The 24,819-nt window shown below is 42.5% G+C and overlaps 1 protein-coding gene across 1 annotated transcript in view; it reads right to left on the bottom strand.

Annotated features, from left to right (window-relative positions):
* Nucleotides 1-9,582: 9,582 nt before the first annotated feature.
* Nucleotides 9,583-24,819, bottom strand: part of LOC146857201 (uncharacterized) — a 215,697-nt gene continuing 200,460 nt past the window's right edge. Inside the window, exon 6 of the mRNA XM_085647684.1 lies at nucleotides 9,583-10,583. Within this exon, the coding sequence (XP_085503810.1) occupies nucleotides 10,477-10,583 (107 nt within the window). The 3' untranslated portion in view covers nucleotides 9,583-10,476. The remainder of the gene's footprint in view (nucleotides 10,584-24,819) is intronic.

Here is a 24,819-nt window from a genome sequence, read left to right as displayed (position 1 = left end):
TCATTCTCCTTTGATTACTTGTAAAAAAATGTTAAGACATCAGGCATTCATGTTGACTCATGATTTGCGGAGCTCTGGGGCATCACAAAATTTGTCATAAAGTCCAAAATCTAAAACCTTTCAGGACGTTTCTTAAAACGGTTCCTGTTGATTTTACTGCATCCTGTGATCTTATTTTAGCAGCAAGAACTTCAGGAGTCAAATCAGCTTAGAATACCATAAGTGGCTCATTCTTTTTGTTAGACCGTCCAAAATAAATTATGCCACTGTACATTCTCAACAGAAAATTCATAATTTCTATATTAAGGATCAATATAGTTTCATCAATGTTGACCATTATTTCTCTGATCTCACGGAGTATGAACCCGTAGCCAGCACTCAAGAGTGGCTTTAAAACTTAATTTGCTTTTTCAAAGAGTGCAAACTTAATTGAAGGTTGGCGGTTACGTTGCTGCTGGGAACTCATTGTACATTCATATTTTCGAATGTATGCACACATGCAGTTTAGGTGGGCATACAAATCCACTGCAAATACATTCACCTCACTGTTTAGATCAGCTACTTAGCTGAAAATCTCATCTTAGAAGAAACTAGCTGCAGATAAAAACATGTTTGCCCATTGAGACTCACATACTTTGGGGCATATTATCAAGCACGGTGTTAAAATTATTGCCGCTTTAGCGGCAGAAAACTGCAGCTAAAGCGGCGATAATGGGCTTGATAATATGCCGCAGAGAATTCTAATAGAAGCCCATGTTCACACCAGAACATGGGCTTCTATGGGAATTCTCAATGGCATATTATCAAGCCCATTATCGCCGCTTTAGCGGCAGTTTCCTGCCGCTAAAGCGGCGATAATTTTAACGCCGTTTCTTGATAATATGCCCCTTTGTTCTTTCGTCAATCCCTTTGCCCTTGTTCTGGCTAAATCACAGGTAACACATTGAAGATCCTCTGCTTTCTGATCAGTTGTTGGAGGTGGACGAGGGGTAGCCATCGATCTTCTAAGTGGATAAGCATTGGGTTTGGTTGTCATCGGCTTGTTGGGTTTGGCTGTCATCGGCTTCTCGTAAGACTCTGATTCTTGTTTTGATACACTGGTTTCTGCTATTTATGGACACATTTTTTCCAGCCTTTTTTCCATTTTATATGACTTGTAGCACTTGTTGTTACAGTGATAAAATATTTGATCCTCTTCCACCATCAGTTTCATTATTTTGTGAACTTTGTCTTGCCGTATTTCTGCAGCATCTTGAACTCTCGCCTGTCCAGCCGCTGTTGATGTTAGCTTTTCTTTCGAATTAGTTTAGCATATGACACATTTTTCTTTGTTGAAGGAGTTTTCAGATTTTGTAGTTAGTAACACTCTGTCAGGAGGTAAAGATCCTCTGCTACCACCTGCTTCGCCCATGTATACGAATTTAAATCAATGGAAACGTGAAACAAAAACAATTTTAAAATAAATTACCAATAGGATGGCTAAACACATACTTACAGAGCCGCCATTTTGGAAAATGGTGGAAGGGTTGCTCTGAGGAGTTATTTTTTGTCTCTGTAAGACTACTTGATTGCCAAAACCTATGTTTTGACAACAAAATGAAGTATATAGGTCTCATGGTTCCTGAAATATTACATCATCACTGCAACACATTTGCCATTTTTAAAAATGTCGTCCAGAAAAATTCGGCCCGGATTAGCAAAGTCTACCCAAGCTAAATTACTTCTCTAATGATACAAAAAAATCAAAAATGAAAATCTCAAGGCAACATTTTTTTATGGATGGTATATCAAGGGGCTAGGACTATCAGGAAGGAAGCAGTCAGGTCTGCTTTTAAGTATGCAAATAGATGTCACATGAGTAAGATGCCCCTATTAGTATGCAGACTAGGGCAAAGAGACAATGACAGCCATAGACCATTTCATGCCATTCAACTGAGAGTTGTCTTTGACCGCTGGGAGCATTCATGTTATGCTTTGTTCCCCACAGGAGTTGCTCACACTGTGCTAGTACTGAATGGCTTAGTTACACTATTTGTTTGTTTCAATGTTATTTTACACAGATAGCATCTATGTAGCACACATTTGCCACTGTAATATGGCTCAGATATAGTCAAGGGGTGGGCACATGCGTTGACCTGAAATGGGCCATTCTTTTTCTTTAGCTGGCATTGCAAAGAGTCCATGCTGCCGTCACCTTTTGATGGCTTTCTCAGCTGATAGTAGCAGTGACTCAGCGATTAACTCAGTGAGCTAGGATACCACAACAGATGTACAGTCAAATGGCCCACAACTGTTCAGTCATCTATGGACTGCTGTCATGCACACCCACAACCAGCACGAAAACAGGTCTCCCATGCCGATCATATGTGTATCCATGTATGTGTTGGTATTTTTAGAGTACGAACTGAGCTTGAGAGTAATGGAGCACTAAACAGTGGGCATGGTCCCAGAGAAGACACAGTTAGGTGCTGAATGGACTGTTGGGTGATATAAAACAACAACAGAAACTTTTAATGTATAGTTAGATCCACATGTATCATATGTGCATTACGAGTACAGGATGTGAAGATGTTCACCGGAGGGCTTGCAGTGGAAAGGCTTTGGGCAGCAGCTTGCCACTCGATCTTCCATCCTGAACTTCAATCTTTTCCGAAGCCCATTTACGCCCAGTTCCTAGACGCCATATATCAATCAGTTATGCTGCCTCACACTCAAGCTCACCCAATACCAGAAGGGGCCATCTTAGAATAATTAATCAAAACAGAGATTACTAGAATGTCTCATGTTCTACACAAGATGATGCTCCAGGGGCCAACTGTGCCAACTAATGTGACCACTCGCACAGCTCAGAGAAAAAGACACATTGTGGCATAGTACTAAGCAGGGCACACCTCTGAAACATAAGGTACTGTTCAATATTTCCTAGACAGGTAACATCCAGTACTAGATTTCTAAAATTAAACAAATCACCAATGTGGGGCAAAACTCGAACACTTTGAGACTTCATCTTGCACTGCCACACATGATGTATTCTCTTGGTAATGGCATAATTCTCTTGTTTAGGGGTGACTCTCGGTAGGCACTAGTGTCAGGGGTAAAGATGCAAACGCAGGGTGGAGGGGTGCTTGGTGATGGAAGGTGGAAGGTGGAGCACATGAGGGGGACAGCTGGAAACACTTTACTCTCACTGAGTCCTTAACCAAAAAGAAAAAAAGGTTTCCTAAAGTTGAGCAGAGCAGTGGAAGGATAGACACCAGTCAGTCACAGAGATGGTAAAGAGGCTGCGCTCAACTGGAGGGACAAACACAAGATAGATGAGCTCGGACAAGGAAAGACATTGATGGGGGAAAATCGCGGCTGCTAGTTAGCGGCAGTCGCGGGCTCGTCATCTGATTCCCGGCGGGCACAAATTAAATACAAGAATGGATGGATGAATGGGCTCTGAAAATCAATGGGCATAATTTTTTCGGCTTTTCTTTTTTTTGAAATCTTACCGGCATTTTTGGCTTCCCTGCACGAATGTGCGGCGGTGTCCGTGGAAGGTTCGGTGGGAGCTCCTGACCCCCGGGTGTGCCTGTGAACTGACGTGGGGGATTTCGTGGGTTTCTTTTTTACGTTTTGGCGGCTCGGGGTGCCTTGTGGCCGGGATTGCGCTTGGGATCGGGTGAGCCTTGTCGGCTTCTACGCTCTACGCTCGGCTTTCGGTGCTCGGCGTTTCGGCGCCCGGCAGCTAGGATTGTGGAAGCGGCGGTGGCGGTTGGAGGAGGGGCGGTTCCTAGCAGATGGTCAGAGGCCGCTGCAGGCATTGCCCTGAGAAGAGGTTGTGCAGCTAGGGTTGGCGAGCGGAAAGGATTAGCGCCAGCCCGTTTTTTTTCTTGTTTCCCTACATTTTTCAAGGAAAAAAGGGCTACAGGAGGCAAGGAAGGACGAAAACTGAAGTGCACAGAGGAGCTTGAATTACATGTATGGCCAACTTCAATGACTCCGGGAAGGAGAAGGGGAGAGACTGGGGGCCAAAATTGAACTGTGAGCGTGGAGTGTAAAAGTGAGGAGAAACAGGACGGGGGTTTATACACTAAAGAGAAAATCAATAGGTTCACTCTTAGAAGCAGGGATATTTGGAGTGCAAACAAACTTTCCCCTGAATTACTTGAACCCCCGGAAAGAGAGCTGCCACAGTTAGAGGTCACAGAGACACAGCAGAAACTGGAAACAGTAAAATATTTTAATACTGCATTAAAGTCAAAGTCAAAAGTCAATTCAATAAACACCCCACTTAAAAAAGAACGTAAAAAATATGGAAATACTCCATCACTAAGGTCATATTTTAAAGTTCAGGCCACTCAGCCGCCTATAAACGAACTAAATTAGACACCTGAACAGATTTTAGATCTAGTAGTGTCTGAAAATAGCCCTTTGAGTACATTTTCACTACAACCTCTAAATAAAAACAATAGGGGGATAAGAGAGGAAATGGATTCAATACCCTTACAAAACAGATATGAAGTACTTACACAAGAGCCGAATGTTATTACGAACGGTGGATTACCCTCCGCTTCTTTACTATCTTCAGAAGAAATCGATTCAGTAGGAAAGGGGGGTTTATCTAAAGAATCAAATTCTTTAGGTACTTTAAACCCAACATGTGATAAGGAATCTATTTCTTCCACGGAGGGATTACTAGCAACGCTGCTTACAGAGATAAGAGACAAGTTTGCAGTCTCTGAAAATAATCAACTAAAATACATACAGTTTGTAAGGCTCTCGAACTCAAAATGAATGCTATATCTGACAGAGTCGGAGCAATGGAATTGGCGTTTGACGATCTATCAAAACGGGTAGATAAAAACACCCAGGAAATTCGGGCTCTGAAGGGGGATGATAATAAAATCCTAAAAGAGAAACTGGAAAGCTTGGAAAAAGTCGCAAGAACGAACAATATTATACTCTTAAACGTGCCGGAAGATGTAGAAGGGGATGATTTAAGGTCATTTATTATTAATCTCCTGATAGAAATCTATACAGACATTGATAAAAAGACACTAGAAGACGACATACAGAGAGTTCATCGAGATCCGTTTCTCCAAAAAACGGGAAAGAAAAATCCTAGAAAGATCCTTGTTAGCTTTAAATCATATACTTTAAAGGAAAAGATCTAGGCTGGAGGTTTAATAGCGGGGGTCTATAAAAAGGCCGATTGGACGTTTCGTATTAGATCTGAAATATTTCACTATACTTAGGAAAAGCAGTGGGAATTGGGGAAAGTAATGCACGAACTAAAAAGCTTAGGCGCTACAGCCAAGTTACGCTTTCCCGCCTCGCATAAAGTAATGTGGGATAACAAAATGTTTAACTTTAAAGACCCAGAAGAAGCAAACGCCCTGGTAAATCAAATAAAGAGCTCAGCATCCAAATAAAATTTCTAAGATATAGACTGGTCAGAGACAGAGCCTAAAATATTTAGAGGAATACCTCTAATAGTAGTAAGGGAGGTTTCCCAAGGAGGTGAGGGGTGGGTTTCACCTGAAATGTAGTAAAAAAGTATTTTTTATCACAACACTGGCTGAGGGAGCATGTGGGAGAAAATAAAAAAAATAAAAAGTTCTCATTTAACAAAGTTATCTTAAAAAATCTTGGGCCTTTTCCCTTACACAACAGTTACAATTATTTCAACAATATCTGGCTGAAAATGAAAGAGTAAAAGACCTGGAAATCATGTCATGGAACGTGAATGGATTGAGGGTCTCGCCTAGAAGAAAAAGGGTATTAGAATATTTAAGACTATCCAAATGTAAGATTTTCCTTATTCAAGAATCTCATCTACTCAAAGAAGAATGTTTAACGATTTTAAAACATCAGAAACGGATTGAACATTGTATTTGCACAACCCAACCTTGTACTACAAAGGGAGTAGCCATTTTGATTTAAAAACATGCATTTTCCATGTTGGGTGAGTGCATAGTTGATCCACTGGGGAGGTGGGCAATTGCTACATTGAAAATCAATGGAGTCTAGATGACGTTTGTAAGTTATTACGGACCGAATCTGGACGATCCAGCCTCATTATATACTTTACTTCTTCACCTAACGGATGTTAATGGCTCCATAGTGCTAGGAGGTGATTTTAATTTGGTTTTGGACCCAAGTCAGGATTCTACTTCACGTAGAGTAGCCTGTAACACACAAAAAATGAGAGCAGCCATAAGACAACTAATGTCAGACATAGGGCTAATAGATATCTGGAGAGAGATGGCTAGTAAGTTCAAAATAACTGGTGGGAAATTTACGTTTCATAATAAAAAATGTGGACATCGCTCAAGAATTGACTTTTTTTTAGTGAGTGCAGTGATGAGTAGAAATGCTATCCAAGTTAGTCATGTCCCTGAACATATGTCAGACCACTCGGCTGTCATCTTAAAAATAGCTATGTATAATGCAGAAGCATCACGGAAGTGGACGATTAATCGAGCATTATTATTGGAAGGCAATATAATCGAAAAATTAAAAATAGAAATTCAAGAGTTTTTCAACATCAAAATTAATTCTGCCACAATTGAAACAGTGTGGGACATTTTTTAGGCCTTCCTGAGGGGTTCATTAATAGCTATTTCATGTTCACAGGCGAGGTAAACACATGAAGAGACAAAAAAGCTAGAAAATGAGATATGTAGATTGCAGGAAAGTCTTGAAAGGGAACAAGGAAATTTAAATATCCTAGGAAGTTTAACCACAGCAAAACATAAACTCACTGATTATTTAGAAACCATAATTAAAAAAAAAATGGGATGCCAGCAAATTGGCACACCATGAATACGGGGAGGGGTGTGGCAAGCTTCTCCCTTAGAAGACAAAAACCGATCAAACGAGAAATTGGATAAGGGATCTTAGATGTGTAGATACCGGAAAGATAATTTCAGATGAAATCGAAATCGAGGAAGCTTTTGTTCAATTTTTTAAAAAATTATATACAGAAGAGAAGAAAATCAATGAATATCTAATGTATGAGTTTCTATCAGATGTGGTCCTTCCCTCGCTTCAACCAAAAGAAAAAGAACAAATAAATTGCCCTATTACTATGGAAGAAATAACTCAGGCTATTGGTTCTTTAGAAAAGGGAAATTCAGCAGGTCCCGATTCCATCCCGAATGAAATTTATAGTATATTTAAAGAAGAATTGATACCTATTCTACTGCAACTATTTAATTCTTCTTTTGTAGAAGGCCACACCCCCCCTGCATCATGCGAAGAAGCAACTATTTCAATTCTTTTAAAACCAAAAACAAATCCTCGACAATGCGAGTCATATAGGCCTATTTCTCTATTAAATTGTGATCACAAGATTTACACACAGATCATCACTAAACGTTTGGATAAAGTGATGGGGCCGCTTATACACCCAGATCAAAAAGGGTTCATGAAAGGGAGACAGCTTAATTAATTAATTCAAGACCTCATTGGAGCTATAGACATGGCCCAGATATATAAGACCTCCTTGGCAGTGATGACATTCGATGCTGCTAAGGCTTTTGACCGGGTTAATTGGGTGTTCCTGTTCAAAGTTATACAACGTTTTGATTTGGGGGAAACATGTCTGGCAGCAATAAAAGCTATCTATAATAACCCCTCAGCAAGAATTCTGGTCAACGGGAAATTAACTAGATCGATACAAATTAGAAGAGGGACTAGACAAGGCTGCCCCCTTTCCCCGCTGCTCTTTAATATTTATATCGAACCGTTGGCCTGTAGATTAAGAGCTAGTCGGAATATTATTCCCTTTGAGTGTAATGGATGGAGAAAAAAAAATCAGGCTATATGCAGATGATCTTGTCATTTTCTCTGGTGATCTGGAAACATCATATACAGGAATTTGGTCAGAGATAGAACATTTTGGAAAAGTCTCAGAATACCTTCTTAATCAACAAAAGACAGAGCTAATGATATGGAATACAGAATTTGAAAGTATCTACACAAAAAAAGAAATTAGATACTTGGGGATTCAGATAGTCCAAAATATCGATAAAATAGCACAGGTTAATTTTGAGAAGGTAACAAAGGAAGTGAGATCTCAATTACAAACATGGGGAGCATTGTCGCTCTCCATTTTGGGTAAATCCAATTTAATAAAAATGCCAATTCTTCCTAAATTCACCTTTTTATTTAATACCATCCCTCTAGAGTTCCCAAAAGTTTGGTTTAAGAAAGTGCAGGGCCTTTTTTTGAGTTTTATATGGGGAAATAAGAGCCCGAGAATAGCTCTAAAAGAACTCAGAAAAAGAAAAGAATATCGAGGAATTGGAAACCCTGATTTGTATTTGTATTTGTGTGCATTCCAATTAAAAAACTTCCGGCAATTAATGATGGAAAGTTCCAAGTTTTCTCCCCTTTATAAAGCCCTGATCTTTGACTTTTCCAATCAAGCTGGGCACTTTCTTCTAAAATTTGGTCACCCAAAATTTTTTAAGAAGGTCGAACTGAAGATTTTGTTATCATCAATAAAACTTTGGTCCCAGGTAAGACGACTTTTAAAAATCCCGTATAATAATGAGATCACACCAATATGGGACTCTCCCGGGACACCATTGTGCTTACAAGATGCCCTTGCAGCTCCTCTGAAGAGTTGCGGTATCATTGTATGGGGACAACTTCTAATAGAGGCAGAATTGATTACCTGGCCTCATCTATTGGCGATCTGTGGAAATCAGGTCTCAAAGTTTAAATATTATCAACTGCTGAGCTGGACAAAATCTTCTGGAAATGAGCTTAAGGGGAACTCTAACTTAGCACTAAGGATAGTTTCTCGGCAAACAAAAACAAAAGAAGTGGCAGAGTGGTACTGGTTACTTGTCCAAAATGGGGAAGAAGAACAGGCCTCATTCATGGAGACATGGAAGAAGGATCAACCGGATGAAGATCTTGAAAATATTGGGCAAGTATCGATGTCTTCACTATGGTCTTGTGTAAATGCTGCCCCTTTAAAAAAGAATCACCTTTTTACAGTTCAGTATTGGACCCCCCAGAAATTATCAAAAAAGGGAAACCGAGAAATCAAGAAGTGCCCTAAATGTGGAGAAGATAGAGCAACTGAGGTCCACATGTTTTGGAGTTGTCCGGCAATACATGTATACTGGAAAAATGTGGGTAAGACCATATCAAATATTATGGGGGTGGATATAAATTTGACAACTTTGTCGGTAATTTTTGGGCTACCACCTAGGGAGATTGATGGTTGGATATTAAATAAAAGTTATAAAGCTCTGTTTTTTACTTTGATATTACTAGCCCGAAGGGAGATTTGTATTAAATGGATTTTGCCATGCCCACCCACAGAAGAAGAATGGATTCACTGCATTCAGAGGATATCCTCCTTAGATCAATCCGGCAAATCCACTGGAAAAACAAAATATTGGGAAATTTGGGATAAGTGGGTGCAGTTAGGCTCGAGTCATATATAGTGTCTTATGAAATAAGCTCTGCTCCTCCACTATGTCTTTTAGAACTTGATGAGTGGAGGATAAAAAGGTTATGGTGTTATTTGTTATTATTTATATAGATATAGATATATTTTTTATATTTTTGATTTTTGGGTCGAATGATTAAAAATATGCCTTGGATAGAGTCCCAGGATGGTATTGTCTCTCCACTCTAAAAAGAGAGAAACAGTGATCTATCAAGATTTCAAGATTAAGGTTTGGGACCAATTCAGGTAGTAGAAGGAGCGGCTCTGGAGATACATGGTATCCCCCTCTCCCCTGGGAGTGTGACCAGGCCGGTAACAATTTGCCTTTGAAAGCCTGAAAGAGTCAGAGAAACCTCTTCTTGATTTCGGAGCATATTTTTGTTAAATGAGGACAACAAAAAAAAGGAAAGGCATTGATGAAGAAGAAAGCAAATTTGAGTGACAATAAAGCACACCAATAATAAGCAAGAGGTGCAATGGATTCCCCTGTAAGTTTTCAGTATGCCAATAATAGGTATTTTACAACAAGACAGATTGTGCTGTTTGGCAGGCATGACCTAAAAAAATGGCAGCTTCATTATTGTGTAGGTGCACATGTGTCATATCATCTCCAAAGCAACACGTGTGTGTGAATGTGTGTGCATATATGTATAACCCACGTTGTGAAGACCGGATCGGTCCTCATAGCGTGGGCAAACCCTGACAGAACAAGACAAACACTATCTTTGTGAGGACTGGTGCATTAGGAGGACTTGTCCCGGTAGTGTGTTTAGGTTCCTTCCAGTGAATGTATCAAAAAACTAAAAATGAAGTTATATTTGCCTCGGTCCGTTTTATAACCTTCCCTGCAATCAATGTGTGTGTGGAGTCAGAATAGTAAATACACACTTCATTACAGTCAATGGCCAGTTCTCATAATAATAGAGGAGGGGGACTGATAAATTCAACTCATTCTCAGAAATGAGTCTTCTTAATGAGAACAAAGCCTGTGGTTTCCTCTATTTTCTCAGGATGAAGCCTCAATTCTTCTTTAGCTCATCATCGTCCTCTTTGTCATCAAGTAGCTTATAGAAGACAGAGCTTCCACCAATAGCGCCATTCAAGTACGAAACAGCAGCTTTTGCACCTACAAAACAAAAGTTACAGAATCAGAATAAGGTTATGCACATACATAAGTGACACCAAGAAGCGTATTGGGAAAAATTTAATAATAATGTGTTTTCATATTTACTTTCGATAACATCTCTGCCATTTCTGAGCTCTGAGCACAAAAGGTCTTACAGTCACCAAATGTGATGGTACTCAATTCACCAACCTAGAAGGGATGGGAGACAGCATTGGAGTTCCAAGGATTCAAACTTTGTGACCTGCAACTCTCAGCTTAGGCATGGTAGAAGCTTTTGTGGAAGGAGGCCAAAAAATGTACGAGGCCCTTATTGGTTTCTATTCAAGTAGCAACTCGCAACCCATAATTAAGCAACAAGTATGGTCACGAAAGGTTTAACAGTATCTGATGTAACCAAGGGGTTTTGCAGCCTTAGCTGCATCAGGAAGGAAGCAGTCAGGCCTGCTTTTAAGTATGCAGATAGATGTTGTCAGTCGAGTAAGGAGACCTATTTAGTAGGTGGACTACAGCAAAGAGCCAATGACAGCCACAGGCCATTCCATGCCATTCATATTATGCTTTGTTCCCCACAAGGGTTGCTCACACTGTGCTAGTACTTTATGACTTAGTGACACTATTTGTTTGTTTCATTGTTATTTTATTTTAATAGCATATGTGTAGCACCCATCTGCCATTCTATTGTGACCCAGATATAGTCATGGGGGGCCCCATGTGTTGAGCTGAAATGGACCCTTCTTTATCTTTGGCTGACATTGCAAAGAGCCCTAGCTAGCCCTCCCCTTGTGACGGCTTTCTCAGCTGATGCTAGCAGTGAATCAGCGATTAACTCAGTGAGCTAGGATACCACAACAGATGTACAGTCAAATGGCCCACAACTGTGCAGTCATCTATGGACTGCTGTCATGCACACCCACAACCAGCACGAAAACAGGTCTCCCATGCCTGTCGTATGTGTATCCATGTATGTGTTGGTATTTTTAGAGCACAAACTGAGCTTGAGAGCAATGGAGCACTGAACGGTGGTCATGGTCCCGAGAGGACTCAGTTAGGTGCAGGAGGGACTGTCGGGTGATCCAAAACAACAACAGAAACTGTTACTGCATAGTTTCAGAAAACCCTTTTTATTTGAATTAGTTGTGCGACTTTTTTATTTGTAGGTCCAGGCTAGAGACAGCATCCTAGCCTATTGAATCAATCACTACTCTCTTTGGGTCAGCCCCCTTCAGCCACTGGTTTGTTGAAGTGTCATTCATGCTTAGAAAAGCCCTTACATTTGCGTACCTAGAATGGAGCAATGCACCAATCCTTCATTCATTGCTCAATTGGAAGTGCCATTCCCATTTTATATCAGGTCACAAATTCGCCATTCGGTGGTTGGTGTGTCAGTCATTCATTTGGAGTGACATTTTGCTCCATTTCATCTGATTCCGCATTGGTAAGGGAGTTTGATGCACAATAAATTACTTTATTTCCCACAATGCTGTTGCTCTAATAGACGGTCAGGAGTACAGTACACGTCTCAGAGCAGGATACTAAAGATGCCCTTCATGGGTTAAAGACGGGGTCCACGTGTATCATATGTGCATTATGAGTGCAGGATGAGGAGATGTTCACCGGAGGGCTTGCAGGGGAAAGGCTGTGGGCAGCAGAGTGCCACTGGAGCATCCATCTTTTCCGAAGCCCATCTACACCCAGCTTCTAGACGCCAACTATCAATCCGTTATGCTGCCTCACACTCATGCTCACCTGATGCCAGAAAGTGTGTGTCATCTTAGAATTATTCATCAAAACAGGGATGAGTAGAATCTCTCATCTTCTGCGTGACATAATGCTCCAGGGGCAACTGTGCCAACTAATGTGGCCACTCGCACAGCTAGGAGACTAAGACACATTGAGGCACAGCACTAAGCAGGGCACACCTCTGAAACATAAGGTACTATTGTTAAATATTTCCCAGACAGGTAACATCCAGTACCAGATTTTTCAAATTAAACAAATCACCAATGTGGGACAAAACTGGACTGCCACACATGATGTATTCTCTTGGCAATGGCATGATTCTCGTGTATGAGGGTGACTCTCGGTAGGCACTAGTGTCAGGGGTAAAGATGCAAACGCAGGGTGGAGGGGTACTTGGTGATGAAAGGTGAAGCACACGAGGGAGACAGCTGGAAAACACTGCACTCTCACTGAGTCCTCATCAAAAAAGAAAAAAAGGTTCCCTAAAGGTGAGCAGAGCAGTGGGAGGATAGAAACCAGTCAGTCAGAGAGATGAGAAAGAGGCTGCGCTCAACTGGAGGAACAAACACAAGATAAATGAGCTCGGACAAGGAAAGACATTGATGAAGAAGAAAGCAAATTTGAGTAACAATAAAGCCAACGAATAATAAGCAATAGGTGGGCTGGAGTCACCTGTAAGTTCTCAGTATGCTAATAATAGGTATTTTGCAGCTTGTGCTGTTTGGTAGGCTCGACCTAAAAAACATGTCAGCTTCATTATTTAGTAGGTGCACATGCGTCATGACATCTCCAAAGTAACACAGCCTTTGCAGCCACGTCATCCCACTTTTTTGGCTTATTTTTTTTCTGTTTTAGTTTAGCCCTGCTGCACAGTATCTTGCTAATGCTGCATATTAATGTCAAACATGAGACCTATTGGTTTTGCATAGCTTGTTTAGTACTGACACACCGTCAGTGTTGCTGACAGCATCGAGGCTCATCCAGTGCTTAATTTGTCAAATTTGAAGTGCATTTGCTCAAATCTGTCGGAGGCCACACCTACTTTTCTTTGGCTCCACCCACTTCTCCCACTGGCTCCACCCACTTCCTCTATTAGCTACACCCACATCCTCAACTGGCACTGTGAAAGGTCAGATGAATTTCAGCAAGGGAGCCTGCCTTCCTCATAGTAAGGTTTTGATCATGCAGATGACCATGACCCTCATCTCGTGTACCAATATTCGCAGCAGCAGGCTGTATGGACCCCGAGCTTGGCCAGCTATCATCAGTAGCAGCAGTCTCTCTCGGTGCACGTTTTCAGTAAAAAACCTGTGTGTACTACAGTCAGTGTGCCTCTGTATGGCCGGCGGCGGCTGGTACTAATCAGCCGCCGGTCAGTGCATCTCATCATCAGTACTGCTCATCATTCCATTCATGCTACTGCACTACCACACGGTGACTGGGTGACGTGACCTGCTGCGACTGTCACGCCACCACCACGCTGCACATTATGCCTCCCTTCGCAAAAGGTTACTAAGTTTGCTTAATTTCATTTTAAAATAAACAACACACAATGTTCTCTCTTCTGTTATGAGAAAAGTTACTTCTTGTGACCTTGAAGGGCGCTTTGATTCCAGGCAGTCAGTCACATGAAGCAAGCAACCCAGAGAAATGCAGCTGCCTACAGGCATCTTGTCCTGACCTGGCTGCACCGGGCACCCCCGTATAAGATTAAATCCCACGTTCTCACTTCACACAGGAGTTTGTTCAATGTCAGGGTCTGTGTTTTGTCTGATGGATGAGGCACACTCGCCTCGCTCCCAAACAAAAAGCAGCGTTGGTTGGTTTGGCATGGGCGGTTCACGCATGCCACCCACTGCACGGGCGGTGGCATATTCATGCTCATGGTGGCATGGATTGGCATGGCCAGTACTGGGCATGGCGGCTACGCTACTTCACTAATTTAACTTCTTCAAAAAATCTGTACTGTTTTATTTTCTTAAGTTACTGGCAATGTTCCCTCTAATTGTTTTCCTCTGTGTGCGGCAGTGTAGGGTCTCCATGCGCTGCAGCCATGGCTATGTGCACCAGGAACCAGACTGCGCGTGTGTGCAGCGCCAAATATCCCCACAAACTTTTGTTTAAAAAACTGAAAAGACGGTGCAGTTCCATAAATATAGCGCCACGTTAAGGGTTGTAAGGCAGATTTGCAATTTGGATACACACTCCATGCATGAATTGGTTACACAGGCAAGTACACTTCAGGTTTACAAAAGCACAAGACTCCATCGGTGGTACCATAATAAGATTTTACTAAAGATTCTTAACTGGAGCACTGTTATTGGGTGGGGAAATGTTGAGAGCCTATACAAGACTACATATACACAATAAGTTGTGGAATGGAATCTTCTTGCTGTAGTCTGCAGCGTTCATCCTCATTTGGCAACTTCAACTATTGCCAAATACTGCAGGAAACAGTGCTTTATTTGTAAAACAATAAGTGCCGGGGCTCAAAGCTTAGCTCAGAAGATGTGCGTTGTTTTCAGTCTGTGGCCCTGGATGAAAGTTTGTCGAGGAAAACTATATAATGGTGCCCAGGGTGCAGCAATGATGGAATCTGCAAAGGTTCAGTGGACTCTGGTGCCCCAGAGTTATCTCTTAGAAGGTCTGGAAGGAGAGCTATCCCACCTGCTTATGTAGGGGAGTATTTAAGATAGATCTACTCTTTACATATTAAGAAACATGCAACATGAAACCTTTTTCGCATTTATCTTTTCCCATGTATATATATATATATATTTGTATTATAAGTTGTGTTGTGGTTAAAGTTATTAAGGAAGGTGGGTGTGTGGCATTTTAGAAGCTTATGTTTGTTTAAATCTGCGTAGTGAAGGTAACCATGCTTATGGAATGAGGCTATGTCATCTAGAATGCCTAGGGGTTTGGATACTGGCATCTGGCCAGCAGCTGATGGGAACAGCTCCTGTACTTCATATGCAAAGGTCTACCTTGTTTCACCTTTCATAACTTATATGTGGGTTGATCAATGCAAGATTGCTGATAAAACACTCCCGGGAAAGCAATATGATGTTAGAAACTAATGAACGGGATGCACTATTTTCGACAGAAACATGGGCCTCGCGAGACTCCGCTATAGATTTTGGTTGGGCTTGTGCTCTGGGCTATAAAGTTCTACATAGATGATGGGAGGCCAGGAAAGGGGGGGTGAGTGGCAGTAATTTTCAAAGAAAGTTGAAATATTGCCATGTTATACCTAGATGAACTGGTACGGCCACAATTAATTACCTTTATGGTAAAAGAAGGATCAAGTTGTATATTCTCTTGAATCTTATGTTACCACCCACCAGGCTTGGTGGGCTTTTAACTACAATCATAGAGCTTGTTTCACACATGGCCCTTACACATTCAAACTTCTTCATTGTGGGGGGACTTAAATATGTGTGCGGAGGGGGAATCGTCACAATCTTTTAGAGAATTTCAAGGATCCTATGAAGTATTCGGGCTGCAACAACTAGTTCAAGGGCCAACACATCAGGGAGGACATACAGTAGATCTGATTTTTGCACCAGAAGATCTAATTTTGGTTGAGGCTATTACTCCCTTGTGTTGAAACTGACCATGCATTGGTGGCTTTTCATTTAAAGGGAAAAGACCTCCATACCCAGAATGGGGACTTTGCCAAGGCAAGAAGACGCAGAGCTTGGCAGAAACCGTACCAAAACAAGGGAATGTTTTCAACCTGGTAATATGTTTTGATACCTTGAAGACAGTAGATGAGAACTATGACTCCATATACAATAAGATCTTAGAGACACTAGATAAGGAAATACCCATCAAAAATAGCGAAACCCATCAAAGGGCTCCAGCACTTTTAAACTGTTAAACGTTTTTTAAAAACATGCAAATGTTAGAAAGAAAATGGTGCAAATTCTACCTAGAAGAGGATAAACAATTATTAAAGAACGGCCAGCAACACACCACTACTAAGTTAGGTGGTGGGTGTGCTACGCTGCGCATGCAGCAGGTGCGCTTGCACTTACAATTACATGTGACGTGCAGCGTGTGAATTTGGGGGGAGGGACAACTCGTGTGTGTGTCGTTGATGCTCATTGCTTACGGGTAGGGTGAGGGTCATGTCAGTGCGCACAGGCTGGCCAGTCAGGGGGTCCTCCTCCAATCAAGTCAGCGTGCGCTGCGCACTCATTCACCACGCCATGGACCACCAACACAGACGCGCCACTGTGATAGGCGCACGCCATGGACTCGTCGTGGTAGGCGCCGCCACAGCCATTATTTTGCGCTCACTGGCCTTAATTCACCCCAAAAAGTAGCCCCCTGCCAGGTATGGGTTTTTCCCGCACAATTGGGAAAAATGTCGCCCAATTGTGCGGGAAATAGCCCAATCTGGCAACACTGGCAATGAGGTGAATGCGTGCGCACTCCACAATCTGAAAACAATCTGCTCGCGCTGCTGCGCAGAGCCCCAACCCACACAGAGAACCAAAATCCAGCCCTGCCCAACTCAGTGTCCCGCCCACTGGGCCGGCAGTGACACTGCTCTGCATCAACATTCGAGCAGCCAGTGAGATCAGAAAGAATCTGATCATTGAGAACTTAAAGAAGTGAAGTAAGTCGTACTGGCAGACAGTGTCTCCGGACGAGATGTAGTTGTTGAACACTTGAGTTCAACAGTAACACTGTGCCACTGCCAAGTCCCATAGCGATAGCGAAGCAAGTAAATTACTATAAATCAATTACGTGCACCAGCGTGTGTAGACCCGGCCCTGATAATTAGGTGCCGGTGCTAAGCACCGGAAAGCACCGGCACAAATTCTCATCAGCAGAACTGTGTGTAGGTTTCTGGTTCTGGGCATGATGGCTGTGCATCGGCAGTCCCATCTGTGTGTCCCAGTTCTGGAATAGCACACTAGGCTGCATTGCAGGGTCGAGGCAGAGCTACCAAGGTTCTGTGTGCGTGTGTGAAAGCTGGTGCTTTGTAACTAGGGACGTTCACCTCAGTCCGCGGTGTTTATGTTAACTTAACTAACACCACACTGGAATTTGCAGTTAAATAAACTCAATCTTGCCAAATCCTATGATTTGGCACACGGACTCCCTAAGATAGTTTTGTGCTTCTTTGCAGGGGGTCCATTATTTACCCCAGCTCTCATGCTAAAGCCTATAAAGGAAGATCCCTCTTGAAATACGCATCACAAACTTTCTGAGAAAGATTCCCTTACGTGAAATGGGTTTGCCCACTGTGTAGCACAGCCGGACAGGGGAACCAAAAGCAGTCCTGACAAAAATGCTCTGCCCACTCCCTTCCTTTTCTTACTCTGATTCTCTCCTGCCATCCATCCATTCTGTCTCATTCTCTGCTCTCTTTCCAATCTTTTCACTTCCACCTCTCTCTTTCTTTCTCTTTGAAGCCCTCATTTGCCTATTGGAATTAACCTCGGGAGCTGGGGAAAGTGAAAGAGGTGCCAGCAGCGGCTCTGGGCTTTCAAAACATGGAGAGAGAGAATGTGTGTGCCTCTGTTAGTGTGTGTGCGTGACTTTCAAATCAATCAGCATGCATGTGACACAGATGATCTTTTCCTTAACCACTTAGTATGTGACAGGTGTAAGGATCTTTCTCTGGACTCGATATGTGAGAGGTTTACGGAATCTTTCTGAACACACTCAGAATGTGAGAGGTCTAGGGATGCTTTCTCTGTACTTAATCTGTGACAGATCCAGGAATCCTCTCTACAGACACTCAGATAGGTCATGGAATCTTTTTCCAGATACTTTTTATGTGAGACGTTCAGAAACTTCTGCTATAAATTGCCTATATATGTGTTCAAGTAATCCTTCTCTGAAATCCATATGTGAGAGGTTCAGGGAATATTTTTCTAGGCACTCAGTATGCGAGAGTTCTAGGGAATGTTTTTCCAGACACTTTTTGTGTGAAAGGCTTAGGAACTCAGTATACAAGAGATTCAGGGAATCTTTCTCTGGACTTGGTATGCAAGTGTCCAAGTAATCTTTCTCAAGCCAGTTAGTACGCAAACCTTCAGGGAATGTTTTTTATGACTCAGTATATAAAAGGTCGAAAATGTCTTTCAGTGTACCTGGTATGTGAGAAGTCTGGGGAATCTTTCTCCAGTCACTCGGTGAGGGAAGCAGGGAATTGAGGGAGGGAGATTTTCTCCAGGAACTCAGTATGTGAAAGGATGAGGAAATCCATCTCTGTACTTGGAAAGTGAGGGATTCAGTGAATATTCCACTGCACTCATGTAGTATCCTGTGTGTTCCCATTCCCTGTATGTCTGAGCTGGTGTCTGGAATGCTGCAAATGAATGATATGATAGAATGCTGGTGTGGTGTGGATTAGGAAATAGACACAGAAGAATGTAACATGGATGCCTGACATGACATACCTGTTGTTTCTGTAGAATAAGGGCCAAACATGAAATAAAGAAGATAACTCCTAGTGGCTCCCATCCCTTGCATGAAGGCCCTGATCTCCTACTAAAAATTTTGGCTATGAAGTGTTATACGAACCTGCCTAGAGATGCAGCAGGGCTCTGACAGCCGTTGGTTGTTGGGACGAGGCCCTGGGACCAGGGAAAGAAAGTTTGGGGTGGCCAACCCTCCGATTCAACAGCAAGTGGAGTCAGCCTGGCTGCTGGGCAGGAGGAGCCCAGTGAGGAGGGTGGGCAAGGTCTAGGTGGAGTGGACAAGAAGGCAGCTGAGTCACATGAAAACTGCGGTGACGACTCTCAATGAACAGTCCACATCATCAATCAATCAGTATTTGTAGAGCACACTAATCACCCCGAGGGGTATCCAGGGTCCCTAATATGAGACAGTAAGAAGCAGCACCAAGTGTGTGTCACAGTGAGATGTTAACATAAGTATTGCATACTTACAACACATAATTAAAGGTGCTGAGCGCAGGGGGATCTTTGGGGCCAGTGCGCAATCATCTGAAGTCCTGAGTAAGAGTCAACCAAGCTCCTGGAGCAAGGGGCTGGGTCTCCCAATGAAATGTCAGTCAGTGCGTGAAAGGGAAAATCGGCGCATGCCAACACAGGCTGCACTTTTGAAGGTAGTGAGGAATTGCCATCAGAGATATTGAGAACTTGGCATCATGTGTAATATCCGCTAGTAGCGGCCTTTCCAATTTTGTCACGAGATGAGTAGAGGGAGTGATAAGAAGCAGAGTGCTTCAGCAAGGTCATGGACATGGATGAGGGACTTCCAAATACATAAGGGAGGAATGTGGAACAATTACTTTCAACGTGGAGGTGGATGAAAAGAACGTCCTGCAATTATTCATGCGTGTGTCAAGCTCAGTATGAGCTCTGAGTATGGAGGATAACAGCACTATTATTATATACTACTATGTTATGCTTCTAAAATGCGTGTTGGTTTATTTTTGTGTTTAGTACAGTTTGATGAAAGGAACTTCAATATTAGAAACACTGATCTAAAGTGTCTTTCTTAAGGTTTTTGAATATTTATCAAGTTAACGTGTGTACAGGAACTTTTATGATAAAGGGAGAGGGATGATTTTTAATGTCGTGTTTTTTTGTTGACACTCTTGTTACCTTTGCAGTTTAATTGGCAATTACAGTAGTTTGGAGAGCTGGACATACATGGTGTGAAGTTGTACATCATGAATTACAAGTGGAGTCTGGGTAGAAAACTGGGGAAATTGTATGTTTTTCCCAAATGTGTTTGTGAATTCACGTCCTGATAGTGTGGAATCTAGTATGCAAAACAGGGAAGCAGAATACCTTGCCTGAAGGAGTGTTGTATGGTGCTACCAACACACATGGGGTTTGGTGTGCAACTGGGGAAGAATAGTATCTTGGTTGCTGATCTTGTGAAATGGGGGAAGAGCAGTACCCTGTCCCATGAGGATGCATGAGAGAGTACCCACTATTGTGCAAAAGTGTGGCAGAGTAGTGCCCTGTCAAGAAAAGTTGCATTGAGGAATAACATGTGGTGTGATAAATGGGGAACAGTACCACCGTGTTGCAAGACTAAATGCGAGGAAGCGAAGCACCCAGTGTCTTGTGGCCTGAAGCTACAATTTATGCTTGAGGGAGCTCTGGGACCAGTCGTAACTGTGCCTGACTGAAAAGTGCTGACTGGTGTGTGGGACTCGAGGCAGAGCACAGCAGTGTGAGGTATAGTGCGTCTTTGTCTTCTATTGGGTTTGTTCCATCAATATTTGCTCTGGACCAGTCGCCATGTTGTGAAAATTGATATTGATAAACATTTATAAATGGCAACGAATGCCCTAGGGTATCTGATGTCTGCAAGAAACTGTAAGGTGATGAAATGAAATTGAAGGAAACTAGAGGGGAGGAAATGAGCCAGGATTTAAAATGTTTCCTATAAAAAAAAAAAAGGAGGAGCGTACTACACTGAAATGTTACCTAGATACAAAAAGTACTTCTCTTGCTCACTCTCTAGGTCACTTCTTTGCTTCACTTCATGCTTAAGCACCTGGATTCTTTCCACACAATTGGGAGGCTTTAACAGGCGTGTGGTGCTGGAGGCAGGGTACATTAGTGATTGCCTTGTTTGTCTATGCGACTGCAGGTACTGGAGCCTAATAGGTGTTAGGATGTTGTGTTTTCAGAAGTTTCAGCCTGCACATAATAGACGCTGTCCCACTGGATCTGGAAGACGTTACGTTTAATGTTTGGACGACTTCCGGAGTACGTCGTGCTAAGTGCAGATTTTGGTGCCTTCTTCCATCTGGCAATTGGTCGTTTGGTTTGGTTTGGTTTGGTCAGCTGGTGTGTCTGGGTGTTGGGAGTGTTGGAGTGCTAAGCTGCGCTTTTGTGTGTGAGAGAGAGTGTGATGGAATGTACTGTCCTTATGGGCATGTGCGCATCGCTTGTGGAAGATGAAGGTGTGTGAGTTGTCTTGTTGTCACTAGGCCTGGGCGGTAAATTCCGTTCCGTTCGCGGAATTTGCGGAATTTGGGTAATTTCGCGATCCGCGGAGAACGCGAAATTGCCCAAAAAATCTGTGTTCCGCGACTTCGCGAAATTTTTGCTTGTTCGCGTTCTCAATATGCGTGTTCGCGAGATATTTCACCCCGAGCATGCAAACAGCGATCGCGAACAGGGAAAAAGTATCGCGAACAAGCAATTCCGCGTGTTCGCGGAATTTCTGCGTGTTCGCGGAGATTTTTTACCGTTTCGCGGAGATTTGCGTAACGCGATTCCGCAAATTCCGCCCACCCCTAGTTGTCACTAGGTCATTGTTACATTGGTTTAACATCTTTCCCACGTGTAAGCAAAGAGAATGGTGTAGTGACGTGGTATGTCTGATTTGTCCTGTGTGTAAGGAAAAGTGATGTTGTAGTGACATTCTGTGTCTGTGATTGCATGGGGAGAGTGGGCCTGCTGTAGAGTGTGGAGTGGGAATGCTGTGAGAATGTGAGGATGCATGGAATGTTGGTGTCTGTGAGCAAGTTGAAGCCTGGTAGTTGATTACAGCTGGAGGGAGAATGGAGCCCTAATAAGACCTACTTGCTGTGACTGTAACCTCAGGACCTAACATGGAATAAAGAACATATATCCTAGCTAATTGGAGAAGTGTGGCTCAATGATTAGAGCGGCAGACCCTGATGCAGAGGTCTAGCCCGGGACCAGGGTTCAATTCCCCGCCTCGGCGGGTGTTGGGCTCAAAAAATTCCACGGACCTGATAATTCTCGCCTCGGTGCCATTCCAGTCATGGAGTCCCACTCTGCAACTCTGGGCAATAGCTTGCTTAATCTCCACAACGGCCCCCAGAACGCTAAGGTTGCCTGGCCTCCACCTTGGGGGTGCCCAGGAGTGGACGCCTCACAGGGAAAGCCAGGATGGGTTCCACAGCGGTATTCGTACAAGCGCCTTGAGACCCTTGCGGGTGAGTAGTGCGCTATACAAGTATCAATTTACATTTTACAAATGACTTCTGACCTTATCCCCCTTAATACAAAAACTCAGTATGTGCAAGGTTCACAGAACCCTTCGATGGGCCCGATTCATGAGAAATCCATGAAATCTTTCTCCGGACTATGGGGCAGATTTACAAGCCCCTTGCGTCACTTTTGCACCGTCGTTGCGTCACATTTGTGACGCAGCGGCACCGTAAAAGCTGCGGCCCATTACAACATGACGCATCTAGGGAGATGCGTCACGTTGTGAAGCCCTGCACCATATTAAACCTGTGTCAGGTTTAATGCATGCAGGGTGGGTGTTCCGTCGCAGGAAGCCCCGTAAAAGTGACGCAGTGAAATCTACAAGATTTCACTGAGTCACATTTACGTCCATGCTGCGTCAAAACCCTGCGCCTGCTTGAAGCAGGCGTAAGGAGTGATGCAGCACGTTAGGCATAGGGCGCCCCTGAGCATTGCTGGAGTTGCGTCGTGCTTGCGACACGACTCCAGCAATGCATGACTTTTCCGTCAACAGATGCGTCAGAATTTCTGACGCATCTGTCAATCCTTGCGCCATGGTGCGCCGTATTGTAAATACGGCGCATCCATTGTGACGCAAGGGATTTGCATTTTGGCGCAGGGAAAGTAATGCATCTCTACAGATGCATCACTTTCTTGCAAATTTGCCCCCAAGTGTGCGAGAGGTCTCTGGAATCTTTCTATGAACCCAGTATTCAAAAGGCCCAGAGAATAAAGATTCTCATTTTACGCGGACTCCAGGGAATCTTTCTTCACACACTCAGCATGTGACGGGACAAGGAAATCCTTCTCTGGACTCAGTGCGTACAAGATTGATGGAATTCTTCTCTGGACTACAGATGTACATGAGAGATCCAGGATATTTTTTTCTGGACTCGGTGTTTGAAAGGCCATTGAATCTTTATGTGGAATCATTGCGACAATGTTGGGGATTCTTTCTCCAACTACTCAGTGTGTGAATAGTCCATGGAATCTTCCTCAGGTCTCTGTACAAGAGGTCGAGGGAGTCTTTCTTCAGCCATGAATATGAGTGATCTAGGGAGTCTTTACCTGGGCTCATCGTGAGATATCCAAGGAATCTTTCTTACGAAACATAGAGTGATAAAAGGACGAAGATTTGTGCCTTCGGTGCTTTCAGTTAGGTTAGGTTTCAGTTAGATAAATTATGGGATTATTGGCACCATTGGCATCTGAGTAACGCTTAATGATGGTTATCCATTGTTTTCTATTCAGCAATGGTATGGTTTATTGCATTCCTTTAGTTCCTTTCAGTATGAAAAGGTCACATGGACATGATGTAGCGCCTAAAGGTTTGAAAATTGTAGGGGTGCATTATATCCACTGTTAGTTGGCACCCGCACATAATCAATGCATATTTAGATGTATCGTACACAATGTTTTTTTTTTTTTTTTTTAAATGATTTTTATTGAGTTCTTGGCAATCCATTAGGACAAATAATACAATTTATCATACATAAATAATGTGCTGGATCCAAACATGGTACGTCAACAACAAAAGAAAAAATCAAGGAAAAAGAGACCCCCACAGACATACATAGAAAGGATTCAACGATTTAAATTATGGCAACAAATATAATAATGATCTACCACAATCCGGAAGTAGATTTAGTCAAAATAAGATTCCCAGATTTTGGTGAATTTACGCAGTGCCCCAGTCCTTTGAGCAAAAATAAATTCAGATTTCCTAACTTTCTTAATTTTTTGATAACATTCATCAACAGTTGGAACTATTTCTGTCTTCCAGTATTGGAGAATCAGTGATCTAGCCACTGCGGTTAAAATATACAAAAGTTGCGCCATAGAATCGGCCAATTTTAACTCTGAATCCAATCCAAATATAATTAGGTTTTCATATCTAGTAATCGAGAAATGTAAATGAAGAGAAAACAAAGAGAACATTCCTTTCCAAAATATCTTAATTTTAGGGCATAAAGCCATTATATGGGACCAGTTAGCCAAGTCCGATTGGGTGCATCTGAAACAAGTAGGCGGCGTAGTGCTATACATTTTAGCCAAAGTTGCAGGAGTGTAATATAAGAGCCATTTACTAAAGAAAAGCATTCGTCGCCAATTGGCACCTCTCAAAACCGTAAAATTAAATTTATTTAAAGTATTCCAAAACTTTTCAGTTATTTTAATGCCTTCCTGCTTCTGCCACTTTTTTATTGCTTTGGCGCTCACATCCTCCTCCCTACTTTGTGCTAAGATTTTCCTCCATTTTCCTTGATTTTTGAAAAGTGAGGACCAGAAAAAGTCATTTGTTAAATGTGATAGTTGACTATTTTGTGCTAAATTGAATTGAACCAAAGATTTATACAATAAACCATATGAACCCATAAGAAGAAAGTTCCCACAAATTAAGGTGGACATCTCATCAATAGTCAACCATGCTCCTTCTTTCACAAAGTTCGATAAAGTTGTAAACCCAAATCTGGCCCAGTTATATATAACTTCTGGCCCGATATTAATTCTGAATCCCAGGACAGCATCACTCAGGGGAGTTA

The sequence above is a fragment of the Triturus cristatus genome, chromosome 3_2, assembly GCF_964204655.1.
Source record: "Triturus cristatus chromosome 3_2, aTriCri1.1, whole genome shotgun sequence".
NCBI lineage: Eukaryota > Metazoa > Chordata > Amphibia > Caudata > Salamandridae > Triturus > Triturus cristatus.
This window is presented reverse-complemented; position numbering and strand designations above follow the sequence as displayed.